This window comes from Larimichthys crocea, chromosome VI (genome assembly GCF_000972845.2).
Source record: "Larimichthys crocea isolate SSNF chromosome VI, L_crocea_2.0, whole genome shotgun sequence".
Taxonomy (NCBI): domain Eukaryota; kingdom Metazoa; phylum Chordata; class Actinopteri; family Sciaenidae; genus Larimichthys; species Larimichthys crocea.
This window is the reverse complement of record NC_040016.1, coordinates 2983783-3010101: the sequence shown is the minus strand read 5'-3', so window position 1 is coordinate 3010101 and position 26319 is coordinate 2983783. Positions and strand designations below refer to the sequence as shown.

The 26319-nt window shown below is 41.2% G+C and overlaps 1 protein-coding gene across 1 annotated transcript; it reads left to right on the top strand.

The window, feature by feature from the left end:
- The first annotated feature begins 344 nt into the window (after window positions 1–344).
- On the top strand, window positions 345–24857 carry ptpra (protein tyrosine phosphatase receptor type A). Its single transcript, XM_019275267.2, has 22 exons — window positions 345–1283; window positions 10566–10612; window positions 10854–10935; window positions 11050–11484; window positions 14510–14609; window positions 14821–14894; window positions 15362–15498; window positions 15769–15859; window positions 16045–16121; window positions 16204–16240; window positions 16363–16460; window positions 16922–17041; window positions 17277–17443; window positions 17551–17686; window positions 17784–17933; window positions 18020–18113; window positions 18255–18331; window positions 18506–18640; window positions 19187–19312; window positions 19465–19616; window positions 20033–20168; window positions 21280–24857. The coding sequence occupies exons 2-22, from the start codon at window positions 10592–10594 to the stop codon at window positions 21352–21354; spliced, it is 2520 nt and encodes an 839-aa protein (XP_019130812.2). The 5' UTR covers window positions 345–1283; window positions 10566–10591; the 3' UTR covers window positions 21355–24857.
- The last annotated feature ends 1462 nt before the right edge of the window (window positions 24858–26319 follow it).

The following is a 26319-nucleotide window of genomic DNA, read 5'->3' as shown; positions in this document are numbered from 1 at the left end:
TTTAAGTCTGTGGCTGAAACTAATGATTGTTGTCATCATGGTTTAATCAATTTCAAATTCAAATTCAGTATTTGGTTTATACAATGTCCAAAAACTGTGAAAAATGTAAGTCACCAACAGGCCAAAACCCCAAAGTATTCAGTTTACAATAAGAAATTTACAAAAAAGAGAGACGATGCACTTAAGAAGCTGTGAGTTTTGGCAAGTTTGTTTAAAAAGAACTTAAATGATTATTGGCCTTACTGTAAGTGAATTTAATAGCTCTGCCCACTTATAACTTATAAATAAGGAAAAATGTCATATTTGATTAGTTTTATTACAATATTAACATGTTTTTTACCATCACCAAATCATCACTGACATAATTACATAACTGAAATGTTTAAAACTATAGTTTTATACTTTTCCTTTAACCCCACATCAGTTAGTTTTCAAAGGCAAAATTGTAAGGATTTGTATTCATTTCAGTTAATAAACATTTATATTTGGACTTTTCTTAGTATTTAATACTTCAATAAAAATGTACTGTTTGCAATGAACTATCACAATTACCTCATTTATGAATGGACCATAAACACACCTTGAAAACATGTAATGTCACATACCTTTGTACTATAATCACTCACACGTTACGTAACATCAATACAATATGTCAATGTGTCATATTCAAGCCAATACACAAGCACTTCATCAAGCGACGCTGAAACTTGAGTCGGGGTCCCTTGGAAGTCCCCCCTGCCTCTGTGATCCACCACATCAGCTTGGCACAGTCAGGCCGGTGTACGGCGCAGTTTGTCCAGCAGGTGTCGCTGCGTGCTGCGGGCAGACACAGTGGAGAAGAGACGGGGCCTGGCCTGGGAATTCGCTGCTCGCTTCCCATTCTTCCTATGCAGACAGACACACAACATGGCGGACTAGAATAGTCGGCCGACGCGCCCGGATACAGCGGATAAACCGTGGGATTTAACACCCAGGAAGACGGAGAAAGTACACCGTGAGGACACGGTACGTGAGGACGGAGTGAGGATTTCTGAGGGAGTGCAGTCCTCGCTTGGATTTAGCAGATAAACTGACCGCGAAGTGTTGGCTGTGTGTCCCAGATCGTGCTTCCCTCCTCTGCTATCACCCAGGTCCCCCCACCCCGCTCACACTCGGTTCCTGGGGTGTGGAGACAGGGGCCGGGGTTGAAAACGTGGAAGGAGAAAGAGAGGATAAAACCCTACTTGGCTTCCCCCCTCCTCCAACCACTCCTCGGGTTTCCTCTGGGCGCTACAAGAGTTGTGGTGAGTTGCCTTGTTTTTGTTGCCGAAATCCCGATTCACACTTGTTACAATGTCGCTGTAGCAGCATGTTTCCTCCCGCTGTAACACTGTGTCACCCACAAACAAGCACTTTGCCCCCCCCTCTCTGTTCCCAGCCCCACGGTGAGTCTACATTTACATGATACCTGTATCACGGCGGAGTTAACGCCGAGGAACGGGCTTGTGTTTAATAGTTGGAAACCTCTTTTGTTAAACGAGTGAACATTTCAGAAGTAGCTCGGAGGCAGGGAGGGAAAAAGGGAAGAAGTAAAAAAAAAAAAACTGTCGAAGGGGGCTCTCGAGAAAAGGGGGCTTAAAGATGAGTGCGACAACATTTCACAAGTCGGAGGGTTGTTACTCGGGTTTGTTGTGCCAACACGGATGCTGTTTGGGCTGGCAGAGGAACAAAGAAGAGGGTCCGAGGTTTGTCCAGCCTCACTGGAAAGTACACTTTATTGATCAACGCTTTGTTATTACACGTTCAGAGAGGGTGGGGAGCTGCCTGGGTGGGTGGGTGGGTGGGAGAGAGAGGGAGGCTTCATACGACCCACAACAGGAATGAGGTCGCCCTAACGTTAACATGTAGGCCCCTATGGTCTGTCAAATCACAGCGGCTGCTTTGTGTTTCTTCATCTGCTCTCTGACAGTCCCTGGAGCGGAGTGAACATTCCCCCTTTTACAACCTCTCCCAAAGTTTTTTTTTTCTTCTTCTTCTTTTCTCTCTAATGATTAATATTCTCCTCTCTTTTCTGAATGCTGGGTGTAACCGAGCATACCATTTTTCAATCTTGTGGTTGTTTTGCGGAAGTTTTCTGCATAATTTTCTGCTTTTGCTTGCACTGTCTCTTTTCTGATTTCAGCAGATTGGATCATGGGTTGTTCCTTCGATTATTTGTTTGTTATGGGAAATTGTGTCGCTCAGATGAAGAGGAGAAAAAAAAAAAGAATGCTTCTGCTTCATCAGCATCCATTTACAAGAAAGGTGTGAAAGTCAGAGGCAGGAAGAAGCATCATCCAGGCTGAGGAGGCATGGCACAGCCTGCCTTGTCATATTTGAAAAAGCCATTTGCTATGTCTGCCTGCAGCTTGACTCATCACATCTGGACTGATTCGCTGAGCTGCAGCACATATCCACCTTACCTCAATCTCTGCGCTCTTTTGCATGCTTTCCACTTCATAGAGTCCCATCGAGTCACAGCTGAACAATCCAAATGTAAAAAGTCAAGCTGCAACCTCCTGCAGCTTACATGACTCTGTGTACCAGCAGTGCTACCTTGACCTATGCTTGTCAGGCCCGGACATGTCCACCTCTTTCCCAATACATATTCGAACCGTCTCTGCCTGTGAAGCAGCTCCATCTCAGGAAAGTCAGGCAGCGTAAGGAGAGAAAAAAAAAAGGGCAGCACTGTTATCATCTCGCTCGCTCTGTCCATATCTTCTCCAACCTATTTAAGAAAAAAAAAAAGTTATTTCCGTCTTGGGATCCTGAAAGGGTTTCATCAAGACAAGCTTGAGTGATCCTCACACCACACTTTGCATGATTGGCCTAGATTCTAAAAATAAGATTAAAGTATAGCTTGAAATTGCCTCGTTGGTGCGTCGATGGGAGGATCTTGTGAAAATTATCTCTGTGTTGTGAAGTTTCACAATTTCAGGGTGCTGACACAATATTATGAGTTGGCTCTTTGGGTGGGGTAGGAGGTATATTTTTGTTTCCACCTGTGGCCCTACGTATTTTACTGTGGAAGAGCACTGTAATTCAGCCTCTAACAGGATAAACACAACTACATTTAGAGGATTATGAAGAATCATGGAGCCTGATTTCAGCCACATGTGCTATGCCATTCAGCCTTAATGACATTTATTTCGCAATACAGGAAATTAACCTGCGTGATGACTAACGATTCATGAATCAAATACCTTGCCTGACTGGGACGATTTCCCCTCGAGTCATTCAGCTTTGTTCTGTCCCTCTGTAGATGCGGAGTAGTAATTACGTAATCTCTTCAGATTATTGAGTAAATCTTTGTTTTACATCCTCCTGATGTGGGATGATTGATGTTTCTGGTTCACCGCGGCTGTGGTGGATATGGATAACAGTTTATTTCTATTTAGTGGACTTCAAAGACGAGGTGGGATTTTGTGTTTTTAAGAAGTATTTTAGATGTGTGAGAAGTTTTTGATCGTATAAGCTCACGTGTGATCCAGGTCAGTCGAAATCAGGCTGCTACTACCTTAGAGTTTATTTTAGTGGGACGTTGTGTGCCATTGCCATGAGGTGAGATAATAGCACTGAATGATGAAGGTGCTGAGTTTGACTGTGACACTCTTACACACAAAGGATTACATTTGGCGTCCTTCTATATCTTACAAGAGTAACATAAATTCTTTGATTGTTATTCAGTACGTCTTACTAATGGAGTCAGTTATATTTATGTGGCCGCCATTCACTCATTCATAGTCTCTTATTTTGTTAAGGAAAAGCAGAAATTATGAGCAGAACGACACATTCGATCACATTGTGTTATTGTCTTTTAGTCAGTTTTTCCTCCCAGAGAAAAACTTTGATGTGCTTTTTTTAAACAATGCTTTCACAGTGGAGGTCAAATCCAAAGGTCTGATCCAAACCCAGTTGAGAGCCCTAGTTATAAATATTTATATTTGCCCTTGGCATCGGCCTTCGAGCCGGCAAAACCTTTCTTGCCCTGCTGTCCAAAAGAACATGTTAGCGAGACCGAGTAGTCTTTGAGTGCACCACATAAAGATTGATATGGAAGAAAAAAGATATTGGTCGAAGCGTTGTGACACCTCTGTAAAGTTTAGTCTCAGATAATTGTCTATAAATCTCAGATGGGCGTTTTATCTCTCAGAGAAAGAGGAGGGGGATCTGTGTGGTAGGATGGACACTTCAGATATGGGAACCTTGGCTTTGGGTTCCCATTGTTGGAAACCTAAACGACCAAAGCAAAGTGGCAGAGAAACTGGGCAGCACCACCTGGTTATGGCTGGATATCATTTGAAATGTGAAACGGTTACCCAAGGTGGAATGCAACAAAGCACATTTACAAATAAGAGTTATTACACATATGCTGAGTATTTCCATTTGATACCACTATATAAATATTGGAACTTATCCCACTACATTATTTTTGGATTCTGGTTACTTCACAAATATGAAACAATTTTAGATAAACTTATATAATGAGGCATTGTTAGACATGTGACTAAAAATTAGATATGCCTTGAAAAACAACAAGCAAAATACTACTTAAACATTCATAAATCAGTAATAATCATTCAGTTCTATGTAGGGAACATCCACAGGGGCAATTTTCTGTGTTGAATACTTGTACATACTTTACTTTTTGCTTTTGCTTATAATACAGCTGTACTTTTACTTAAGTGATATTTTCAAGTCAGGTTTTTTTCTTGTTAGTGTTTTTCAGTGTGTTATTACTACTCTTACACCAGTAAAGGTATCAGTATGATACCTCAGCATAGGCGCTAATACCAAAGAATAAGTAGGGCATAAATAGTTGAATAAGTAGTAGTTGGGCATTTGATGCCTACTTTTAGTACTCTCTGCTACAGACACAGTACAGACAGTACCAAAAACATATTGGGGTTTGATGCCCAGCCTGCGATGCATGCTGCATGTAGAAATCAGTTCTTGTGTTCAGAGGGCAGAAGCAGCGGTGAATCAGGTTTCATCGTGGCCCTCAAGCTGGCTGTTTGGCCCCACACCACGCTTCAAGGTCACAGTGGCTTCTGTGGGGAGGCCATGCTTTGCGCCTCCACATCCTCTCTGTGTCCAATGTGGGAACGCTTGAGAGGCCCCTGGCATGCACTGTGAGAAACCCCACAACGAAGCAGACACAGAGCAGAGCTTCACTGACTCACCACTTTCACTCATTGAAACAAGTGAGTTTTTCTTGATCCTTCCAGCCTGGTGGAACCAAATCATCATTACAGGCTTAATAACAGACACAGCGGTCACTCTTGCCTGTATGATTAGCCAGAATAGTAATCCCATGCTTCTCTTCGTCTTTTCATCAACTCACCAGCTCATGAATGAAGCCAACAGGAACACAAACCACACCACCAGAGAGTAGTATCCCTCAGAAAGGGAAGTCCAGAGGATTGTGGCTGTTGTATGTGGCACTGGGGACATATAATCTGTGGTCTGTTTCAGAGCAAGAGTCCTAGCGGCCCTGGGTTAGGCCTACTTCAGTCTCCCGTGAAGAGAAGCATTCACAGTATTCCTGTTGCCCCGGACCTCCCCCCCTCCCTCTCAAGACATAGAAACAGTATTAATATGCCATGAATGGAGACAGACAGACAAGCATTATCTAGTGCTGTAGCGAGTCTAGATGCAGGATGCCTTGTATAAAGCCAGAGGGAAATATTTCTCTGCATGAATGGTAAAGTCCCCTTGACCACCACTGCTGGTGTCATGTCAGCGAGTTGGGTTACCAGCTCACTCACTTGCCTCAGGCTACCCTCTGTGAATTATTAATACAATTTGTTGATTTTTTCGTTTTCTTTTGAAGAAGAAAATTTCTAAATATAGAGGCAGCTTTAGCAGTCATGTTTGTTTGGTCACATTTGTCATTGGGAGTCTGTAAAAGTTTGATCATACAACACGTAATAAACTGAAGAAATAGGCACAACCATTAAGGATTCTAGGCTCTGGCTGAAGTATTTGCTTCCCCCTTTTTTTCTTCTTCAGGCATTCATTAATTCTTATCCTCACAGTCGGAAAAGATACTCATTACTTCACCTAAGGTCACAGGTAAATACAAAAGCATCAGTGAAATCCACAGACTCGAGTGTGAACTCTTCATATTAAATGACTGCCTTGCATTGATCTTACATCTTGGCCTTTGGTTGTCATGGAGATGTAATTGGACTTCCTTTATATTCTACCTATAAGTGTTCCTTTCACTGTGTGAATGAAATGGCATGGGAACAGCCCAGCCCTTTCACAACTGTGTGATTGCACTGCTAGGAGGTCTGCAGTTGGCCACGGGCAGAGAAGCAACTGTCTTCATTAGTTGGTCAGGCTCACCGCTTTCATTCACATGAAGCATTGAGTTGGGCACAATGGCAGTGACTTTGAAATAAGAAATATTTTAAAGTTCATTGGGTATTATAATGGAATATTTGGGTGTATTTATACCTCATGTATAGCCTACATCTTTACTAAGAACCATCTTGCAAAATAGCCAGGTTTTCTTTATTCCTGGCAGTTATTACCCGTTTGATTTATTGTATCAAATGTAATCGGATAAGGCTGGTTCAAATTAAAGAAACAACAATACCATGAAAGCTTGAACATCTGTAAGGTAAACTGAGACTTTTGTAAGAAGAAATGGCACCGTTTTTATCCTATAAATGAAAAGTCAGATTGATAAGAAATAAAACACACACCTGTTGAATGCACTCAGCTGTTTTCCTGCCACGGCATTACTTGGTCTGGTATGACCAGCAGCTCATGGTGACATGTGTTAGCATAACATTATGTACTTACTGGCCATGTCATTTTTGTTTTTATCTACAAGGCTTTTGTGCTAAATGTACAGTATTTACATTTTAGCAGTATAAGCTACAATTACTCAGTAATCACTCAGTAATTGCCACAGTTAGTTACATTGCCTCACTTGTCCAGATAGGCCCATACTTTACTGATAACTAAAGACAAGGTGAACTGTTGCGTTATACTCTTGACACAGTCTTTCTATTTTTCTAATGAAATGGTTTAAGTCACTTGTCCACACTTTGTATTCAGTTTAATCCACTGTAATGTCCCAGAAGCGTTGCTATGGTAGATATGGTTATATACAGTTTAATATACATTATTTAGAACTTTGGTTTCACTGGAAACCACCCAGCCAATCAGAAATGAATATTTTCCAAGGTAGTGATATTTTATTACTCGATATATTAGCCAATATTAACATTTATCTTAGTTTAGCTGTTGTTATCTAGTGTTAGTGAATATTTCGATATACTGAATGCACCAGTGTTTTCTGAAGAATTTTGTCTGGAGTTAGTCAGTTAGTGTTGTCACTGTAGATCAGGAAATACCTGATCAAAGGTTAAACAAGCGTTCGATGCCAGCATTTGAAACGGTTTGAGACCGAATCCTGTTATCCCAGCGTCATTCAAGCTTGTGCCGTAGGTTCTGACACTGCCAGTAAAGTTATAAATAGGAATAGAAATAGGAGTTTGAAAAGAAAGGAACCATAATCATATTTGATTTCCTTCAAAAAGGAAGCAAAAGTCCTGTCACATTTTTGTGTTGTGCGTTTGTTATTCCCTCAAGTCAAACTATTGATTTCTGCTGCTTGTTGCTTATCGTAGTCTTGTGAAGGCTCTGGCAGGTTTACACTTCGCCAAAGGGCAGCTCATCCCAGTGGTGACTGCCATAAAGGGCTTGCTCTATGTCCTCTGCTTTGTCTGAAAAATTTTCACATGGTTGCACAACGCAAGCCCAAAGTCAGGAGAGCATGAGCTGCATGACTACCTTTTAGTACATTCACCAATAGATGGGCATGTACACGTTTCCTCTGCAGGGACTGGTGTGATGAAACTGTTGGAAAGATATTTACTCTGTGCTTTTTTACATTTGGCTGAATCACCTCACCGAGTTAGGAGGCAGGAAGGAAAGATGAAAAGTGCTTTATCAATTAAATCTCTTTGAGATGTTAGATCAAAGCGAGCCGTTTATCTTTTCTTTTTTTTTTCTTTTTTTTTTTTTTGAGAATGGACGCCGTCTCGGTCTTTGAACAAAGGCGTTGCTAGAAAATGTTTCTGAGCCATTATACCGACATTATTGGAGCCTGATCAGGAGCGGAGAGTGAATTATGTTTTGTATAATAATGTACACAACATAATGATGTAATTAAACACTGCAGTGTCTCCTGAATCCTCCATCATTTGAATGTGAATTACCCCAAACCCATTGCCCAGAGTATCCTTTTATTAGAGAGCACTGACAGCAAGAAACCTAAAAATGGCTGAAATAGAAGCACTTGCCCAGTACCTCTTAAATTAATGATGTCCTCTACCAACACATAAGTCTGAATTGCATGCATTTACACACACGCACAGTGGAAGGTAGGAGACCAAAACACATTAAGATGCATCTCTAGGGATGTTGTAGTCTTGGGTCTACAGTCTCTAGATAAAAACCTCTCGGGCTCCTGCAGCATCTGTGAAGTGAAGGTTAGCAACAGCACCGGCATATATCACTTACACCAACACAGTGACACGTCATCCAGCCTCCCTTGATGGCACACAGAAAACAATGAGTCATGCTTCATTAAGGAAAGGTTACAAAAAAGAAAAAGCTTGTTGATGCGAACATGCCCATCGCTAACCTTAGTCTATCACGTCGAATTCAACCTAATGCAGACTGAAGACAGATGCCGTGTAACGCTAATTCACACAAAATGGTACTAATCACTGAGATTTTCCATTATAGCTGAGTCACTTCTTTTAATGAGTGCTGAAGGGGAGGGTAGTAGAGGCAGGGGTTAGGGTTGTAATGTGTTTTTTTTTTTTTGGGTTAGCGAGGGATTTGTTTTATGTCTTATATGACCAGACAGCAGAGGAAGGAAGCAACATGCACTCCATGGACATGGACAAAACTGTGTGTCCTTTTTTTTTTTGGTATAATTTAAATATCTCATATCAAATTAATTTTATAAAAAACTGTCTAACCAGTTAAAAGCTCTACTTGTGTGGGAAGGCTGTTTTCCTGTCTTTGGGTTACTTTGATTAGAGCTGCAGCGATTATATGAATACATTCATTAGTTGATTGACACAAAATGAATAGGCAACAATTTTGGTAATCATTCATAGTATTTTTCTTAGGGAAAAAAATGCAAAAATTCTCCAGCTGCTCAAACATGAACACTCGCTGCTTTTATCATAAACTGAATATCGGTTGGTCTGACAAAAGTGCGCTCTGGGACATTTTATTACCATTTTCGAATCAATCCATTGCTAAATTGGAAAAATCATCAACAGTTTGACTGATGATGAAAATAATAATTAGTCACAGCTCTGGAGATAATCGAATCCAGTCAAGAGAGGTCAAGAGAAACACTTGTGATGCGAGGCCCTCCTGTCACATTTAGAAGCATGTCTCTGACTAGAACAGATCCTGCCCTAATTCTCTTTAAAAATGTGCCAAAAGAAAAACTTTTCCAAATTGCTGTTAGTGTCTACCAGAAGGGACTTGCTAGCAAAAAGATTTACATAATTGCACTAAAATCTTTCTTTTGGGGTATTTTTTTTTCCCATTGTCTGTTTTCCTGGAGGAATGAATTGTTTTTCGGAAGCGGATATTTGTTGGCTAAATGGATGCATGGATGGGTGACAGAGAGACAGGGAGAGCAACAATTGGATTTGTAGGCTAATAGCATCCTCATTGACAACAACATAACTTGCTCATCATGCCCCATTTCAGGCTGCAGTCAGAGCCAAACAGCCCCGTGCTAAAACCAGAACGTAAGTACTGCAATGAATGAGCTCGGTTCAAAACACACGATCGGCAACTGGCACTATTGGAGCTTTTAGCACCCAATTTATCTGCAGCCCACTGATGCAATAATCCCTGATGTAACACATCTTTGTGTGTGTGTGTGTGTATGTACACTGGTGCTGCAGTGTGTTTGGCTCAGTGCAGTGCTGAAGTATCTCTGTAAACAGAGACAGACGGGCTGGATTATTCCAGGGTCAGGACCATGGGATTAGGTCCACGGATTATCACAGCTCAGTGAGGGAGACAACAGCCTTGTTGGCCTCTGAGATTATATGAAAGAAAAAAAGCCAGCCAGGCCGACCACCCAGCCTCCGTCATGCTTTCTCCAAGTCCGTTGGTTCTCTGGCTTCCGCCCGCTCATCCCCATTTCAGTGGCCAACGACAGCCCTAAGTGCTGATTCATGGTCACTGCAGGAATTTAAATGTGACACTAATCCAGTTTTGCTCATGCAGTGGGTGACGCATGTGTCAAGTGATAGTTTGGCATAACACAATTTTAAGTTGAAACCCCTGTTGCAAAAAGAGAATGTTCATGAATTGTCACATATACTCGATAATCTGTTTAACATCTACAGACAACAAGAAACAGTAGAAATGTTACAAATATGACCTGTATCTGTAGGCAGGCTGTTACCATTTTCTTTACTGTCTAAACAAAAGAAACGAATGAGTTCTTCTGAGTCATGCTAAATGTTTTCTGTTTCCTTTTGTAGGACCACGCTGTGCGAATGAGTGATTGATGCCAACTTCGCTTCTTCAGGTAAACAGCATGTAACACACACTAACTAACGTCATGCATATGTATTTAATTTTTTTCATTTCAGATTTATTAGTTGCCAGAGTTTTAGTTTCCAGAAGTGAACATGTTGGATTTAGAAGTAGAGTGGATTATACAACACATAAACCTTGAGTCAAGTAACTTATTATTGATTTCAGTGACATTTGAGCTTATTTTTGACTCATACCCTTTTGTCCCTTCTTGTTGTGCATCCTCCATGTAGGGCAGAATGGGTGTGTGTCCCCTGCTCCTGCTGTTCGGTTTAGCCCTCAGGGCCTCAGCCCAGGATCATGTCCCCATCACAAGTACGTACCTTGTACACTTGTATTAAATTCATTTTCTCATTTGCCATTGTGATTTTTAAAGGGTCACAGTGAAAATTACACAATACTGAAACATGTTCTTTTAATTCTTTCTAGGTCCTCCAAATATCACTGCCAAACCCACAGACCCCCCTGTCGCACCCTCCCTCAACTTTACAGTCGCACACACACAAGCCCTCACAGGCCCACCCACGGCGCTCGCCCCCACAGTCATCTCAGTGACGAAAACAATAACAGCAACAACAACCACAAGCCCAGCTGGCGGGGATGATGTACAACCAGCAGGTCCCAATGGTACCGGACGGTTGCTACCAGTTCCCCCACCTCCAGCTCCAACTGATGCCCCTCAAGCACCACCACCAACCACAGAGCCTCCCCTTCTTCCCACCCCAGCAGGGGAAGACAATGGGACCACAGCTTTCCCTCCAGACACCCCAACTCCAGAGACTACTGATGAGGACACAGTCCTTATGGAGACGGAGACCACCACAGGTCCTGAGACGGACTTCACCCCAGACACCACCCCACACGGTGAGTGTTCACTGTGTGTCTGTTTATTTAATGTGAGAATAAAACATCTCTGTCCAACCTGAAAGACGGTCCCCAGAGTTAAAGGTCGCGTACCTTTCTACAATCATACAGGTGACAGGTACTCCACCAGTGGTAGCCTGAACAGACGAGAATGAGATCAAACATCAAGACGAGTTGAGTTGTGATTTCAGTACTCTGTGCTGTTGTTCACTCATTCAGAGAAGTGTGGGAAATCACTAGGGCAGTTCAGACCCCGTGTGTTGTACCCAGATATTCACAGATTGTGTTTCTTTGTCACTCATGGAAAAACTGCAGTTGTTGCTAAGCAGAAAAAAAAAAAAAAACATTCTTGTCGCTTATCTATCTGAAATAGGTTTTTATTCCTGCTTTGCCAAACTATAAAGACAACTGGGCAGTCCTCTTAATGTGCTCCTTTTTTAATTTGATTTGAGGTCCTAATGAACTGTCAACACATTTAGGATGCATTCAGGCCTTTATGTAGAGCTGCCACTTGTCATCAGATCATCCAAGATCCATTTTAGTGCTACGTGTGAACACACCCTAACTAAAATAGACGTAGACGAAACAAAGCTGCATTAGTGTAATGTCTGGAATACATAAACATCTCAGATTGATGGTATATTGTAAAACTACAAGTGTCAGGTGTGTTTTTTTTGTTGTTGTTGTTGTTCCAGCTAGCCGTGTGTTATTCATGCAGGCTGCCAAAGCAATAGCAACAGCTAGAAAGAGCAAGCATTCTGGTCAAGAGTCAACCTTTTTAATATTTTACACAGTCGAACACTTTTCTGCTTTTAGACTCCGTTGTAGCAGCGCTGGAAATATCCTGACCCGGCATACCTGCATTTGACCAGTCATCCACAATAACGAGAGAGCCACCAAACTAGAGTGCTAAACATTGTTGAAGGGAGCACCTTCTTTCTTTTTATGAAACGCATCGTTTCATTTAGCTTCAGCACGTTAAACATGCAGAAAATGACAAGTGTTATCCAGCTTCATTTTTTTTAGCAGCATTGTGTCTGTATACTGACCGTCCTGGTAATATCCTTGTAAGTGAAACATGACTCCCCCCACCCTTTTCTTTGACATCAATTATTCATATTACATGATTATAGAGGAATCCACAAATTACTATCAAATGTCACTGATTGATTTGGGAAGATGTTTGTTCTTATAGATTACAATAAGAGCAGGTATGTTCTGAATCATCCTGCAGAAGGTAAACGGAGATTTGAAATGCTCAAAAAAAGCATTATATGCCTGGTTATAAGCACAACAGATGTGCCTGCACTGCTGTATGTTACGCCTATTATATAACATTATCACTGTGGGATCGTAGGTGTTATGTAATTGCTGTATTGTCTCCCCCTGGCCATCTGTGTGGCGAGCTGTTAGCACTTCTAGATGGCATCAAATCCGTCAAGGCTGTGTCAGTTCCACATGATGCCCACAGCCTGCTGTGCTCCAGGCTCTGTTCAATGTACACATTGTCCGAGCGAGAACACTGAAAGTCCTGGGAATAGTGCGTGAAAATGCAACACAACTGGGCAGCATTCCAAACTACTTCCGCGCCCAAAAGTGCATATGGAGCATGAAGTCAAATGATGCATTCTCTGCAGCGTATTTTGTCCGCAACGTTAAGAGCTTTCTTGAATTTTTGAGGCGGCCCTGTGGAACAGCTGATTTTGTCATTGCATTGTCATCACCACCGTGCAGTTTTCTGGAAAAATCGCTTCTTTTGTTGTGAGGCAGTGTGTCTTACTGACCAGTCATCAGCACACAAACGGCAGCCGAGTTCTTTGTACACCAAACTCCTGTTGTTGTTCACGCAGATCTCATGTCTTTTGTGTTAACTGTGGCAGTGAAAGGTCACCAGGAAGACCATAGGATTGCCTTCAACCAGTGTGCAAATTGGTCAGCTATTGTAATCTACAGGAAGCATCACAAAGAATAGATAACTTAGTCCATTTAATGTTTCATTTCAAATGTTAAGCATATGCAACTATAGTGCTTTGTCAGGTAGCATCACAATAGCCCTGCATGCTTTCTGTTTTGTGACACGTACAACACATTTATCTTGTATACTCTAAATAATTCAAATAGAGTTCACAGCAAGCATCCTGAATGTTTCAGTGTTTTATACCATCACGCCGTGTCTGCTGTCATCGTGGGTATAACCAAGTAGAAGCACAGGGTCAACCCACTCGGTTAAACAGTGATGTATCTGCTCTGCCTGTTGCACTCTCTGCATCTCTGTTTCGGTTTGTGTTTTTTTTTGTCCTTTGGAAGGTCGATGAAATATTAACACGGACAACCATCATAGAAAGGAAAGATGCAGTTTGGTGTTTGAAGAAGCAAAGATCATTGTATGACCATGGCTTGTGTTTTCTGACCCACATTCTAACACGTGAACAGGTTAACGAAACCTGCATTACTGGGAAAACATCTTTTTTACTAGAAGTAGATTACGGACAGAATAAGTAAAAAGCACATCTATATATTTAGTTTAGCCTAGCATAAAGACTGAAAGAAGGGGAAAACGGCCGACCTGGCTTTAACAGCACAAATGTTCACTAGTTAACAAGTAATATCTTGTTCTGATACAAAAGTATCTTTTTGTGTTGTGTGTTTATGGGCGGTTACAGGCTGGACTATTTTTTTTTTGGTCGTGCACATTGAAGGTTTTACCAAAGTTTACATATTTTACATGTTATTCATCAAAGGTGGAAGGACACTTCTGACTTTCACGTTTATTGCATACCTCTTTGCCAAAATGTCGTGCATAAGTCCGCCAATAAAACGTCCTTATTCAGCATTAAGGACCCCAAGCTTATGTGCAAGGGTGTAAGATGAGAATAATTTGGTAATGGCAATGGAATTTGGCATCAGTTTCAAACGAAAGCTCTGACTCACTTCACGTGTTGAGACACCCTTTTTGATTATTTTTTTTCCAATCAATTTCATAGGACAATCTGTCTTCTCTCTTTTCTTTCTGTCTGTGATATAGACAACAACCCGTCGGATGACATGCCAATCATAGCCGTCATGGTGGCCCTGTCCTCCCTCCTGGTCATCATTTTCATCATCATCATCCTCTACATGCTCAGGTCGGTGAAGTGCGCTTGATGTTTCACACTACGCACACTGTGGCGGAGACCTGTGGCAAAGGCCTTAAGTGCTCCTGTTACCATGGCAATGACTGATTGGCATTCAGCTGTGAGACCCAAGCTCTGTCTGTGTGTGTCTGTGTGTGTGTGTGTCTAAGACGTTGTGTATCTCTCTGTATTAATACGCATTTTGATCTGTGTTGATTGACAGGTTTAAAAAGTACAAGCAGGCAGGAAGCCATTCAAACTCCTTCAGACTGACCAATGGTAGATCGGATGATACAGGTAAAACACCCACACACGCATTAGTTTGTGTGTCGGCAGATGTGACTCCATACTCACCGACCACTCATTTGTTTGTTTTGGGTCATTTCAGCAAATATGTACAGCCCACTTGACCTAACTTGTTAACTTTTAGTTGTCTCCGATAAGACTTGATTGATCTTGCTTCCACTTACCGATAACGTTTCACTGGTTTACTGCTGGCAGGATCCTTTTGTTCACTGTGATTACCTAACCAACAGGGCTGCAGTTAGGCTCTCATATGTCACAGTGTGGGATCACATTGCCCTCTGGTGGGCATGTTTAGAAAAGACAAAATGATGAAGTCAGTGTTACTTGATGTAAGACAGTTGAACTTTCATTTTCCTACCCCCTTCTCTCCTGTCTTTATCTCCACCTGTCTCACCCCTCCCATTCCTTCCCTCCTCTCCTGCCTCTCCTGCCTCCTCCCTTCCTGCTCGCCGGCACAGAACTCCAGAGCGTCCCACTATTGGCCCGGTCACCCAGCACAAACAGGAAGTACCCGCCACTTCCCGTCGACAAGCTTGAGGAAGAAATGAACCGTCGCATGGCTGATGACAACAAGCTCTTCAGGGAGGAGTTTAATGTATGGCACACGTTCTGATAACATACCGAGGCTCATATTCACCTTTAACCCATATCCCTGTGGCCGAAATAATTTAGTTATTTGTAGCCCAGGATGTATTTCAGTCGTCATGTGGAAAGATTAAGTAGAAGTCATTTGAAAACATATTTGTGTTTAGGGGGAAAATACACTAACTTGTGTTGCGGCCAGCTCTGTGACCTGATATTCATTGGTCCACTCTTTCTCCCTGTTATCTAAATACATTCTTTCTTCTTTTGTTTGTTTGTTTAGGCGCTGCCAGTCTGCCCCATCCAGGCATCATGCGACGCCGCTTCCAAGGAAGAGAATAAAGAAAAGAACAGATATGTCAACATCCTGCCATGTGAGCGACACTGACAGCACTCACAGAAACATTTATCAGTACAGTCATAGTAAATATCAGACAGCTGGCAATCAAAGACCGTTTAACACTTGATTTATGCTTCAGTGGGTCAGGATGGAAAGACTGTAATGTGCCGCATGTAGTTAAAATTCCCTCTTCCACTGTGTTCCTGCTTTCTCCCTCAGATGATCACTCCAGGGTGCATCTCTCATCTCTGGAGGGAGTCCCCGACTCTGACTTTATCAACGCCTCTTTTATAAATGTATGTATAAGTTTATCGTTTTCTCCTACAAAAACAAAATCCCTTTTTTTTTGTCTCATCCTATCTTCCTGCCCTCTGTCAGGGTTACCAAGAGAAGAATAAGTTTATTGCAGCTCAAGGTAAGCTTTGTCCGTGCATCAGTGGGGGAAAAAAATGGTGCTGTAGTTTATTAAACAAACAAACTGCCTGATTATTAGCTCACTTGTCCTCTGAGATTCTGTATCTGTCTCTTGTCTCTCAGGGCCGAAAGAGGAAACGGTAAATGACTACTGGCGGATGATCTGGGAGCAGAACACAGCCACCATTGTCATGGTGACCAATCTGAAGGAGAGAAAAGAGGTAGGAGAGCTTTAGCAAGAGAAGTGATGTGTTTATATACTGTCTTGTATAAGTCTGTACAACAGCTTCAATGGACACATTTTGTACAGAATACACTGACACAGTTGAGATGTTAAAGGCGGGTAGGTAACAAAACCACCCCAGACTCTTGGTTTCATGTTTAACAAGTCTTTATTTGCAGAGTTAATTTTTTATCTGTGAAGTTGGTTAAACGGTGCACTGTGTGAGTCCTGATGAGAGGTCAGCATAAGCATGACCAGTCTTCAAATCTTAATCTCTTTTTAGTTTTTCACTACACTTTGGCTTTAATGTGACATAGTTTATTGTTTATTCGTGTAACCTAATTCGTATTCTCGCCCTTTTTTTCCACCACTGAAATAATTTGAGGCTCTTATACTCTGTTTGTGTGTGTACACAGCTTTGTGAGTGTGCTGAACGTTAAATCCCTCTCTGCGTTTCAGTGTAAGTGTGCCCAGTACTGGCCGGACCAGGGCTGCTGGACATACGGGAACATCCGTGTGTCTGTCGAAGACACAATGGTTCTGGTGGACTACACCATCCGCAAGTTCTGCATCCAACAGGTAAATATCTATATAAGAGTGGGTACTGGGATAAAACGGTTTTATTCTGTGTTTACCCTCCTGTTTTCTCTGCAAGTGCTGGTGTTTTCAAAGAGTTATCAGGTCACACGATGCTGATATAAAAAGGATTCAAAATAGATTTGGAACTTTGGATCTGCTGTCATTTAAGCGACCTAAATGAAGACCTAGATAACAGTCATTGTGTGCTCTGTGACCTGGTTTGTTTGTGCCTCAGGTGGGAGATGTGTCTGGAAAGAAGCCTCAGAGGCTCGTCACTCAGTTCCACTTCACCAGCTGGCCAGATTTCGGGGTGCCCTTCACCCCTATTGGGATGCTAAAGTTCCTTAAGAAAGTCAAGAATTGCAACCCTCAGTATGCCGGCCCCATTGTGGTCCATTGTAGGTGAGTGGATCAAAGCTCACGCTCTTGCTTTTCCTCATTTTGTTGTCTTTCTTTGTCTCTGCATTTCACACACACAACTCATTGCATGTCGTATTTCTGTCCGTCAGCGCGGGCGTTGGGAGGACAGGTACTTTCATTGTAATTGACGCCATGTTGGACATGATGATCGCTGAGAGGAAGGTGGACGTGTTTGGCTTTGTCACCAGAATCAGAGCCCAGCGCTGTCAGATGGTCCAGACTGATGTGAGTCCAATGTTGACACACATGATGCTCTGCTTTCACTGCTTTGTTTTGTTTTGTTTTTTAACTTGTTCTTTACCTTCCTCTCACTGTCCCACAGATGCAGTACGTGTTCATCTTCCAGGCGTTGTTAGAGCACTACCTGTACGGAGACACAGAGCTGGAGGTGACCTCTCTGGAGTCCCACCTGGCCAAACTCTACGCCCCCTCACCTGGAGCTGGCTGCAGTGGTCTGGAGGCTGAATTCAAGGTCCGTTTGTGTGCTGCGTTCTTCTAAAAACATAGTTGGCTTCTCATACCTCTGCATCTAAATGGTTTCAATCTCATAAATTCTAGAAACTGACATCCATCAAGATTCAGAATGACAAGATGAGAACAGGCAATCTTCCCGCCAACATGAAGAAGAACAGAGTCCTGCAGATCATTCCATGTGAGTAACGTAGTGTGAGCTGTGGCTTTACATAGTAATATTCCTGCTCACAGTGATGAATGCCGTAATGTACATAATAAAACCGCAGATGTATAGACCTCTCCTTCGATCAAGGTTAATGTTTCCCCTCGCTTCTAACAGACGAGTTCAACAGAGTGATCATTCCAGTGAAACGAGGAGAGGAGAACACAGACTACGTCAATGCCTCTTTCATTGATGTGAGTGTAAAAGCACCTGGATAAGAGTGGATCATTTCATTTCATTAATGGCAGCAATCGATCAGGCGTTTTAAGTCTCATGTTCTCCCTCTCACTGTTTATGTTTGTATCTTCCATTCATGCCTCCTTGCCCTCTGGATGTCACTTCCTGTCACCCCTTCCATCCGGTCACAGGGCTACCGTCAGAAGGACTCCTACATGGCGAGCCAGGGCCCCCTGCAGCACACCATCGAGGACTTCTGGAGGATGATCTGGGAGTGGAGAAGCTGCTCCATAGTCATGCTCACTGAGCTGGAGGAGAGGGGGCAGGTGTGTGGATGTGTGCAGATACAAACACTGGTATCAGATATCGGGTCAATGAGTGGCTAAAATAGAATATTGATATTAGATAATTTACTCAATGCTAACTTTATACAGGAGTCCTCTATAAATCATGATAATCTCACCAAATGACTCGATCATTGGAGGTTTTCCAACATATCTTCATGTCATGTCAGATGATAAAATGTTCTATAAAGGATTAGTGGTCACATTCAGATGCTACAACAAGAAGTTGAATCGTTGTTGCAGCTGAACACTATTACAGGAAATCCCCTTTCATAGCCAGAACTGGAAGTTATTTCCAGCAAACCTGGTGGATTTGGTGTCAGTTTCCTTCTTTGCTCATGTAATTAATAATACATGTAAGTGAAATTAGCTTCTTTCTTTTGATAGTCAATACCATTGTGACATCTTTACAATTGAAAAGTCACTATCTAGAGATGTAGATAGCATTTTTAGAATTCCTTGAAAATTTGCAAATCGTAGCAGGTCGTTAAGTGTGGTAATTTACCATATCCATGATGGGTCCTGCAGGAAAAATGTGCTCAGTATTGGCCCAGTGATGGAGCGGTGGTCTATGGGGACATCTCCATTGAGATTAAAAGGGAGGAGGAGAGCGAGAGCTACACAGTGCGTGACCTCCTAGTCACCAACAACAGGGTAAGAATGAAATAAGGGGTGTCTAACAGATGACAAACATTTTATCAATTATATTGTTTTCCTGATGATATACAGTCAACTATTTTTGTAATATCACCTATAAAACACATCCTAATCTCTTCTTTTTCCTTTGCCCTCCTTCATGTTTCCAGGAGAACAAGGCTCGAGCGGTGCGTCAGTTCCATTTCCACGGCTGGCCGGAGGTGGGCATCCCCACTGACGGTAAAGGCATGATCAACATAATTGCTGCGGTGCAGAAACAGCAGCAGCAGTCTGGCAACCACCCCATCACAGTGCACTGCAGGTAAGACACACACACAAGCTTCTTCACTCAGCATGTCAGTGTTTTAACGTGTATATGCCAGCATAAAAAAAAGAAAAAAACAATAAACAACATTGACAATAAAACAATTCTATTGATTTATTTTTTATTTTTTAACTGTTGCACATGGAAATGCTTCTGGTGATGGAGTGTGTTTGTGTGTGTGTGGGAAATTGTTGCAGCTATTAAATCACAGGAAAAAACATCTCAGAAGGATTGTTCTCTTCTTCCTTGTGACATTTTAACTGCTGTGCTCTGACTTTTAATGTGCACTCACAACAAAGCCTGTTGCGTGTATGTGCTTCTTCACATGCTCACTGCAATGTGTGTGTTTGTATCGAGGTCTAAATCTTTACCTGTGTGTGTGTGTGTGTGTGTGTGTGTGTGTGTGTACACAGTGCTGGTGCTGGCCGGACAGGGACTTTCTGTGCGTTGAGTACGGTCCTGGAGAGGGTGAAGGCAGAAGGCATCCTCGACGTTTTCCAGACAGTCAAGAGCCTCAGACTGCAGAGACCCCATATGGTGCAGACACTGGTGAGGGGCTCTTTGATAGGAAATTACTTTTATTTTTTATTTATTTATTTATCTATTTGGCAAAGGGCCAAAAATTGAACAGATTGAATTAAGGAACCATAAATTTGAATGACTACAACTGCCAAGCAGGGATTAATTTATTTTCATTGCTGTTAGTGTATTCATCAGCACAGTAGCACAATCATTTGGGTATTTCCATTAATAGTAGCAGTTAAATTTGACTCTAGCCAAGCCATCTGATGAAATTTTGGTATCAGTTTGAAAATAGGATTAGGATGTCATTAAACACTCTGTAAACAATAGAAATGTCTATTTATACACATATACACATTTATATACACTTGATTCAAAAACCTTAGAGCGTGTTTGCACAAAAGAATATAGTTCAACATTTTGAAAAACACTTTCTTGCCAAAGGTTGGATGAGAACATTCTCGTCTGTATAATGAATATGTAATTGGAGCAGCTGGTTAGGTGACAAAACCCGCCTACCAGCACCTGTAAAGATCACTAATTAACAGGTTTTACCTCCACACAAAAAACAGTGAAACAAAACTATGGCACTGTATAGAGGGGGATTATGTGCTGAGCTATTTCTTGGATGAGACCAGTTGCTAGGCAACATGTCACTAATCCTGGTCAAGGTCCAGCGCGTAATGAGATATAACGTGTGCGTTGGTAAGCTCAGAGATGCTGAGAAGTGGATTTTGTTCCCTATGAACAGAGCCAGGCTAGCTGTCTCTGGTCTTTATGCTAAGCTAAGCAGCTGCTGGCTCCAGCTACATATTTTACTGCATAGACACAAGAGTGGGATCAACCTTCTCATCCAACTCTCAAGCAAGAAAGAGAAAATGCATATTTCCTAAAATGTTGAACTGTTCCTTTAAGAAATTAGTTTCTAAATTCTAATTTCAGTGTGTATTTTCCTGTGTTTGACATCTATATGTTAGATTTAGATTTATGTTAGGTTACTTTCATAATGCATCATTATTGAAACTACAGTTGTGTAATTGCACTGCTTAAACAATTTTACAAGGAATGAATGATTTCAGAAAGCGATTGTGTTAGTAGTTCAGTCTGACGTGGCCGTTTCTCCCCTCCCCTTCCTCAGGAGCAGTACGAGTTCTGCTACAAAGTGGTCCAGGAGTACATCGATGCCTTTTCTGACTACGCCAACTTCAAGTAGGGACCTGTGGTGGATGGATGGATGTCCGCATACACTTAATACAAGCATAATGCACGCACCAGAACACACACCACATACATCACCATGCAGGAAGCTGCATATTCCCATCTGATGGATTTTTAAAAAAATAAATAAATGAAAAGACTCATCACAACATGACCTGTGGATGGGATAAACTGCCCGGAGGAAAAGGGAACAGAGGCCTCGGCCCAGAGGACAGGGCAGCGCAGTCGGACAGAGAAAATAACTGAGATGCCTTCTTGAATATTTTGTAATATTGGTCTTGTTAATACAGCCCTTCAACGCCATTCCCCTCCCCCCCCGCCCTCCCCCCCATATGTATATATACTTACTGTGTTGCATCTTATTACTTTGGTTTCAGACACAGTTTTGAGTTTGGCTGCATTTTCGGGTGGCACAAGTAATGTATTTTATTTGTATATATAAATATATAAATATATATGAATATAAATCTAATGCTTTGGAGGCTAATGTACAAAATCCAGAGTCAAGGTAATGATGTTTGGATTCCTTTTGTTTTTTTTTTTAATTCTTTTTTTTTTTAGGGACAGAGACTTTAAACATTGTTGGCTTTGCCAGAGTCACGCTGTAGCAACATGTGTGGTAGCAGAACCCTGATCATTTACAGACAAAACTCAAACCAGACAAAAGAAAATGAAACACTCGTACAGTACAAACACACGCGAACAGAGCCATTTTTTCTTCATACAGATTTAGTCCCATCTATTGAGCCAATTACAATTTTCAGGGGTTCACGAGTTGAAAGGTCTCTCACGAACAGCGATCAGAATCTCTGCAATGTAGCTCATAGACTCAGGTTGACACACACACACACACACACACACACAAGCAAGCATACACACTAAATACCAGGAGCCATTCTTTTTCTTTTTTTTTGTTGTTGTTTTTTTGAGCATCTGTGTGTGTGTGTGTTTGTTTGAATTGGAGCATAAGCTGGCAGAGGATACACTTTCTGCAATCCACCGAGTTCCAAAGTCCTTCACTCACTTGGTTATGCAGCTCCGGAGTCTGAGACACTCTACCAACCATGTTTAAACGTTCAGTACAAGAAAGCTATTTTACCGTCTAGGCTCCGATAGCCAACACGTTCCTGGATTATGACAGGAAACGGGAAAGGAGAATATGGATATATATGTCTTTTTTACCCTATACAAAAATTTAAGGAATAGGAGAATTGGTCAAGCTTTAATGTAAAATCTTTATATTTTATTTGATGGTCTGTTACAGTATCAGCAGCTGTGTTGATCATGTTGACAAGCCAAATCACGAAGAAAACAATCACAAGTTACTCCATTATTACATCATAGACTTCAGATGCTATATACCCAGCATATTTTGTTTCTTGTTTACAGACACGCGTCAGTATTTCTTGTAGATTATATTGAGCATTTCTTTTCTGTATGGGTTTCCTTTGAGTCTGCCTGAATTAACTGTCTTTTTTTTATATATATATATCTGCCTCTCATCACTACGCTGTACTGTCACCCTCCAAAAGAATGATCCCTTTTTATTTCCCATCATGAACACTGATGTCGAAGAATGTTTTTTTTTTTTTTTTTTTTTCGAATGCTGTTGCTAACATATTTTTCAGAAATGATGGATTCATTGTTACTTTAATAGTGAGGTGTGCCATGCAATGTTTGCTCTGATTATATATATATTTTAAATGGCTGTCCTGTGAGGACACTCAGACTTGAACTTCAGTGGATCTTTTTAGATGAGGTCACAGTTGAGGCCATGCCCTTTTTATGATTGTAGTGAAAGATGAATAATGTCACTTAACCGCAGGGCTTTAAGGTCAGTCCTAATTTCAACTCGGTCATCTCAGGAAATGACTGATGCCATGATTGTTTAAATTCACAAATTGAACAAATTCAGCTCGAGTTAATCTCCACTGCAGGCTCAAACTGTTTTAACAATATATCACAAGCCACATTTTAACAGACTTTATTGCCATGAGTTTCTATTGCTTTTAGGAGTTTTTAAGCATTTTTTTTTCATGTAGAGTTTAACTGAAAACAACCCTGTACTTTAACACTATTTACATCACACTAAGTACCACGTTACACTAACACTCCCACATGTAATTACTTTTTAGTAATAGAAGGAGCACAATCAAATTAAATTTATTGATAGTAGACGTCATTAAAAGTACATGCTGATTTTTTTCAGGAAGGGTGATTGTGTCAATGTTGATTGTTTGAACACTCATGCACTATTTGCACCAAAAGCAAAGCCCTTAAAAATATGGAACCAAATGAAAGATAAGGTCAGAATGATTATATGACCTTTGATATCAGAATATGAGAAACTATATTTAAACTCTCAAGAAAGTCTTTCAGGTCTCAAAGGACTTCAAGTAGCAGATATTTTAATTGACCGGTCACTGAAACTGTTGGCTGTTTGTGCATCGTCATCGTCATTTCAGGTTTTCTTCCGTTCCAAAGCATCACAAGTGCCCGCACGCTTAGTTAGGTGCCATTATGTTCTTCATGTATTTGCTTTGTCACTTATTGGGTCTTTAATCAATAGAGGGGATTCTTTTTGTATGGCTATTCTGTCTGTGCTTCAATAACGTGAGTTTATTGTGTATGTTTGGATCATGTGATCACTTTGTCTCACTGCAATTTGACAGAAAAACATGACACTGTGCCAACCCATGAGACCCACTATTTTGCTATTATAGTGAACTTAAAAAAGTGCCTCACTAGTAGGTTTTCCAAAAAGAAAAACTTTATTTTCTCAACTCTACATTCATCATGTGGTTGAAAAGCCATTGTCCTAAAAGCTGTCCTTTTGCATTTTCCCAACTATCACAAGTAGACCAATGACAAACCTCTGTATGACGAGTCAACAGGGCCAAAACCAAGACTGGGTCAGTCATCCTTCCTTTTTTACATTCCCTCTAGTCGCCTATATATAGATTACTTGATTGTGCGGGTCAAACTAATGTTGAGGTCACTTTTCAATTGGAATTCCATCTTTGATTTCATGGCTTCATTTCATTCCATATCACTTCAACGTGGGGTCCATGACAAGTAATCAATTCTGGGTACCCGAATGTTCAACAAAAATTCATAGATTCTTCCCATAGCAAGTACAATTGTATCTTTTTATCACCAAGGAAAACCAGTTTTCCCTGTTTCACATCCCTTTATTCCCGGAGCTTTGCCCCAGTGGAGCATTTTGAATGCCCCAGAGAATCAAAAAAACGTCTCTAGAGGAAGACTAGAGTCCAACTTTGCTCTTCTTCTTTCCACCTTTTCTATGTCCTTTATGTCTCCTATCCAAGTCCGCTCACTGCTGTCCTGTTGCTTACCCCTTTCACTTTCCTTGGACCATTTTCCCCCAGTGGTCACTGCCCACTCCCTTTTGTACATAATGTAAGGTTATTTATATTTCATTCCTGTCTACTGCCTTGCTTATTATTTTTCTCCTCTTCCCCCCTTCTGTTATTTTTCTTTTGAAAAAAGATGTATATTGAACTGTATCGGGACCATTTTGAAATGTATTAGAGATGTTTTGTTTTGGCCATTTTTAATTTGGTATAATTGTCTTAAGCAAATCCTATTTTTTAATTTGCCTATGTTTGTTTCTAGTGTTTTGTTATTCAACATTTGAATATATGTATATATAATTATATATATGATAAAATTATATATAATTATATAATGCCAAATGGCCTTTCTAAGCAAGATACTGTTCAAACCTAATAAAGTGCTTGAGATTTTATCATCTGTCTGTATTTATTACATCTTTAAATGTAAAACAGTGCATTTGCGTCATGTGTCAAGACAACCTGATGTTCATTACAGCTCGCTTCTCAATGAAGACTAATGGTACAGTGGTGCAAAATAATTGCCAATCGTTCATGTGCTTTATAGATCAGTCATCTTGAGTGTTGCTCTTGAAGGGTTTTCAATCAGTGTTTAACCCTTAACCTCCCATCAAATATTAAAGTGCTTTTTGCACCAAAAAATAATTAATTAGGGAGTCATTTAGGGGTTACTGTTCAAATGTTTGTGTGGGTAGTAATACCTGGATTACATTTTAGGAGACATTAGGTTTACATTAAGGCGGTATCGCTATTGAATGAACCTTGTTTGTGCCGTTTGGTTGGCTTAAGAGTTCCTTTGGGTTTTGTAGGAGTTGAGCAGCAGTCTACTAGAACTCAGCAGACACTCCTAATTATATAAGGAGTGATGGAAATATATATAAATCCCTGGAGAACCCTTTTTAAGATGGAGTGATTGAGGATCAGTAACAACTTTGATCCACTGGGTTATTTCATGCATTAATACACTATTTAGTGACAAACCTTTTACTGTCGAGCACAATCCATAACAGCAAAGGCTCCACACCAGTGTGTGTATATTGGTTATAAGCTTGAAGAGATGTGTTTGTATTTTATCAACACAAACTCAGTCAAGTTGAATTGATGCTGTTAACAAAAAGTGACAGGATGGACCTCTGAAATAAACTAAACCTACATGAGCTGCGCTACTGAATGTCGACAGATAATACAACATAAGCATTAGTCATCAGTGTTCTGTTAAACTTGTTTATTGACAGACTTCTGAGAGGGTAATTGCTCTTGCTTCACATTTGAAAGGTGTGTCTGGGAGCAGCGATCATCAGTGACGCATCTTGAAGTCATCTTACTTCAACCAATCCCATGTATGAAACAGTCCTGTGTCACAGCGCTCAAGCTGGCGTATGAACTGAGTCAACAGCAGCACGTCACACTGTCGATCTGTTGTCAATCAGTTCTTGAGTAAGAACTGGTTACCTAAAGACCTTTCCTACTTTAACTGAGAGAGATGTCATCAATGGCCTGGCCAGGACTCCACAGTGTTTGTTCCTCTTGCCATCTGTTTCCCCTGACTGAAGGGTCATCAGGATGTGTGATGGGTCAGTGTGGTC

Coding starts and splice junctions, on each gene's coding strand:
- ptpra (XM_019275267.2), top strand. CDS start 10,592: ATGCCAACTTCGCTTCTTCAG. Junction 18,641..19,186: donor AGCTGGAGGAGAGGGGGCAG/GTGTGTGGATGT, acceptor TGGGTCCTGCAG/GAAAAATGTGCTCAGTATTG. Junction 19,617..20,032: donor CCCATCACAGTGCACTGCAG/GTAAGACACACA, acceptor GTGTGTACACAG/TGCTGGTGCTGGCCGGACAG.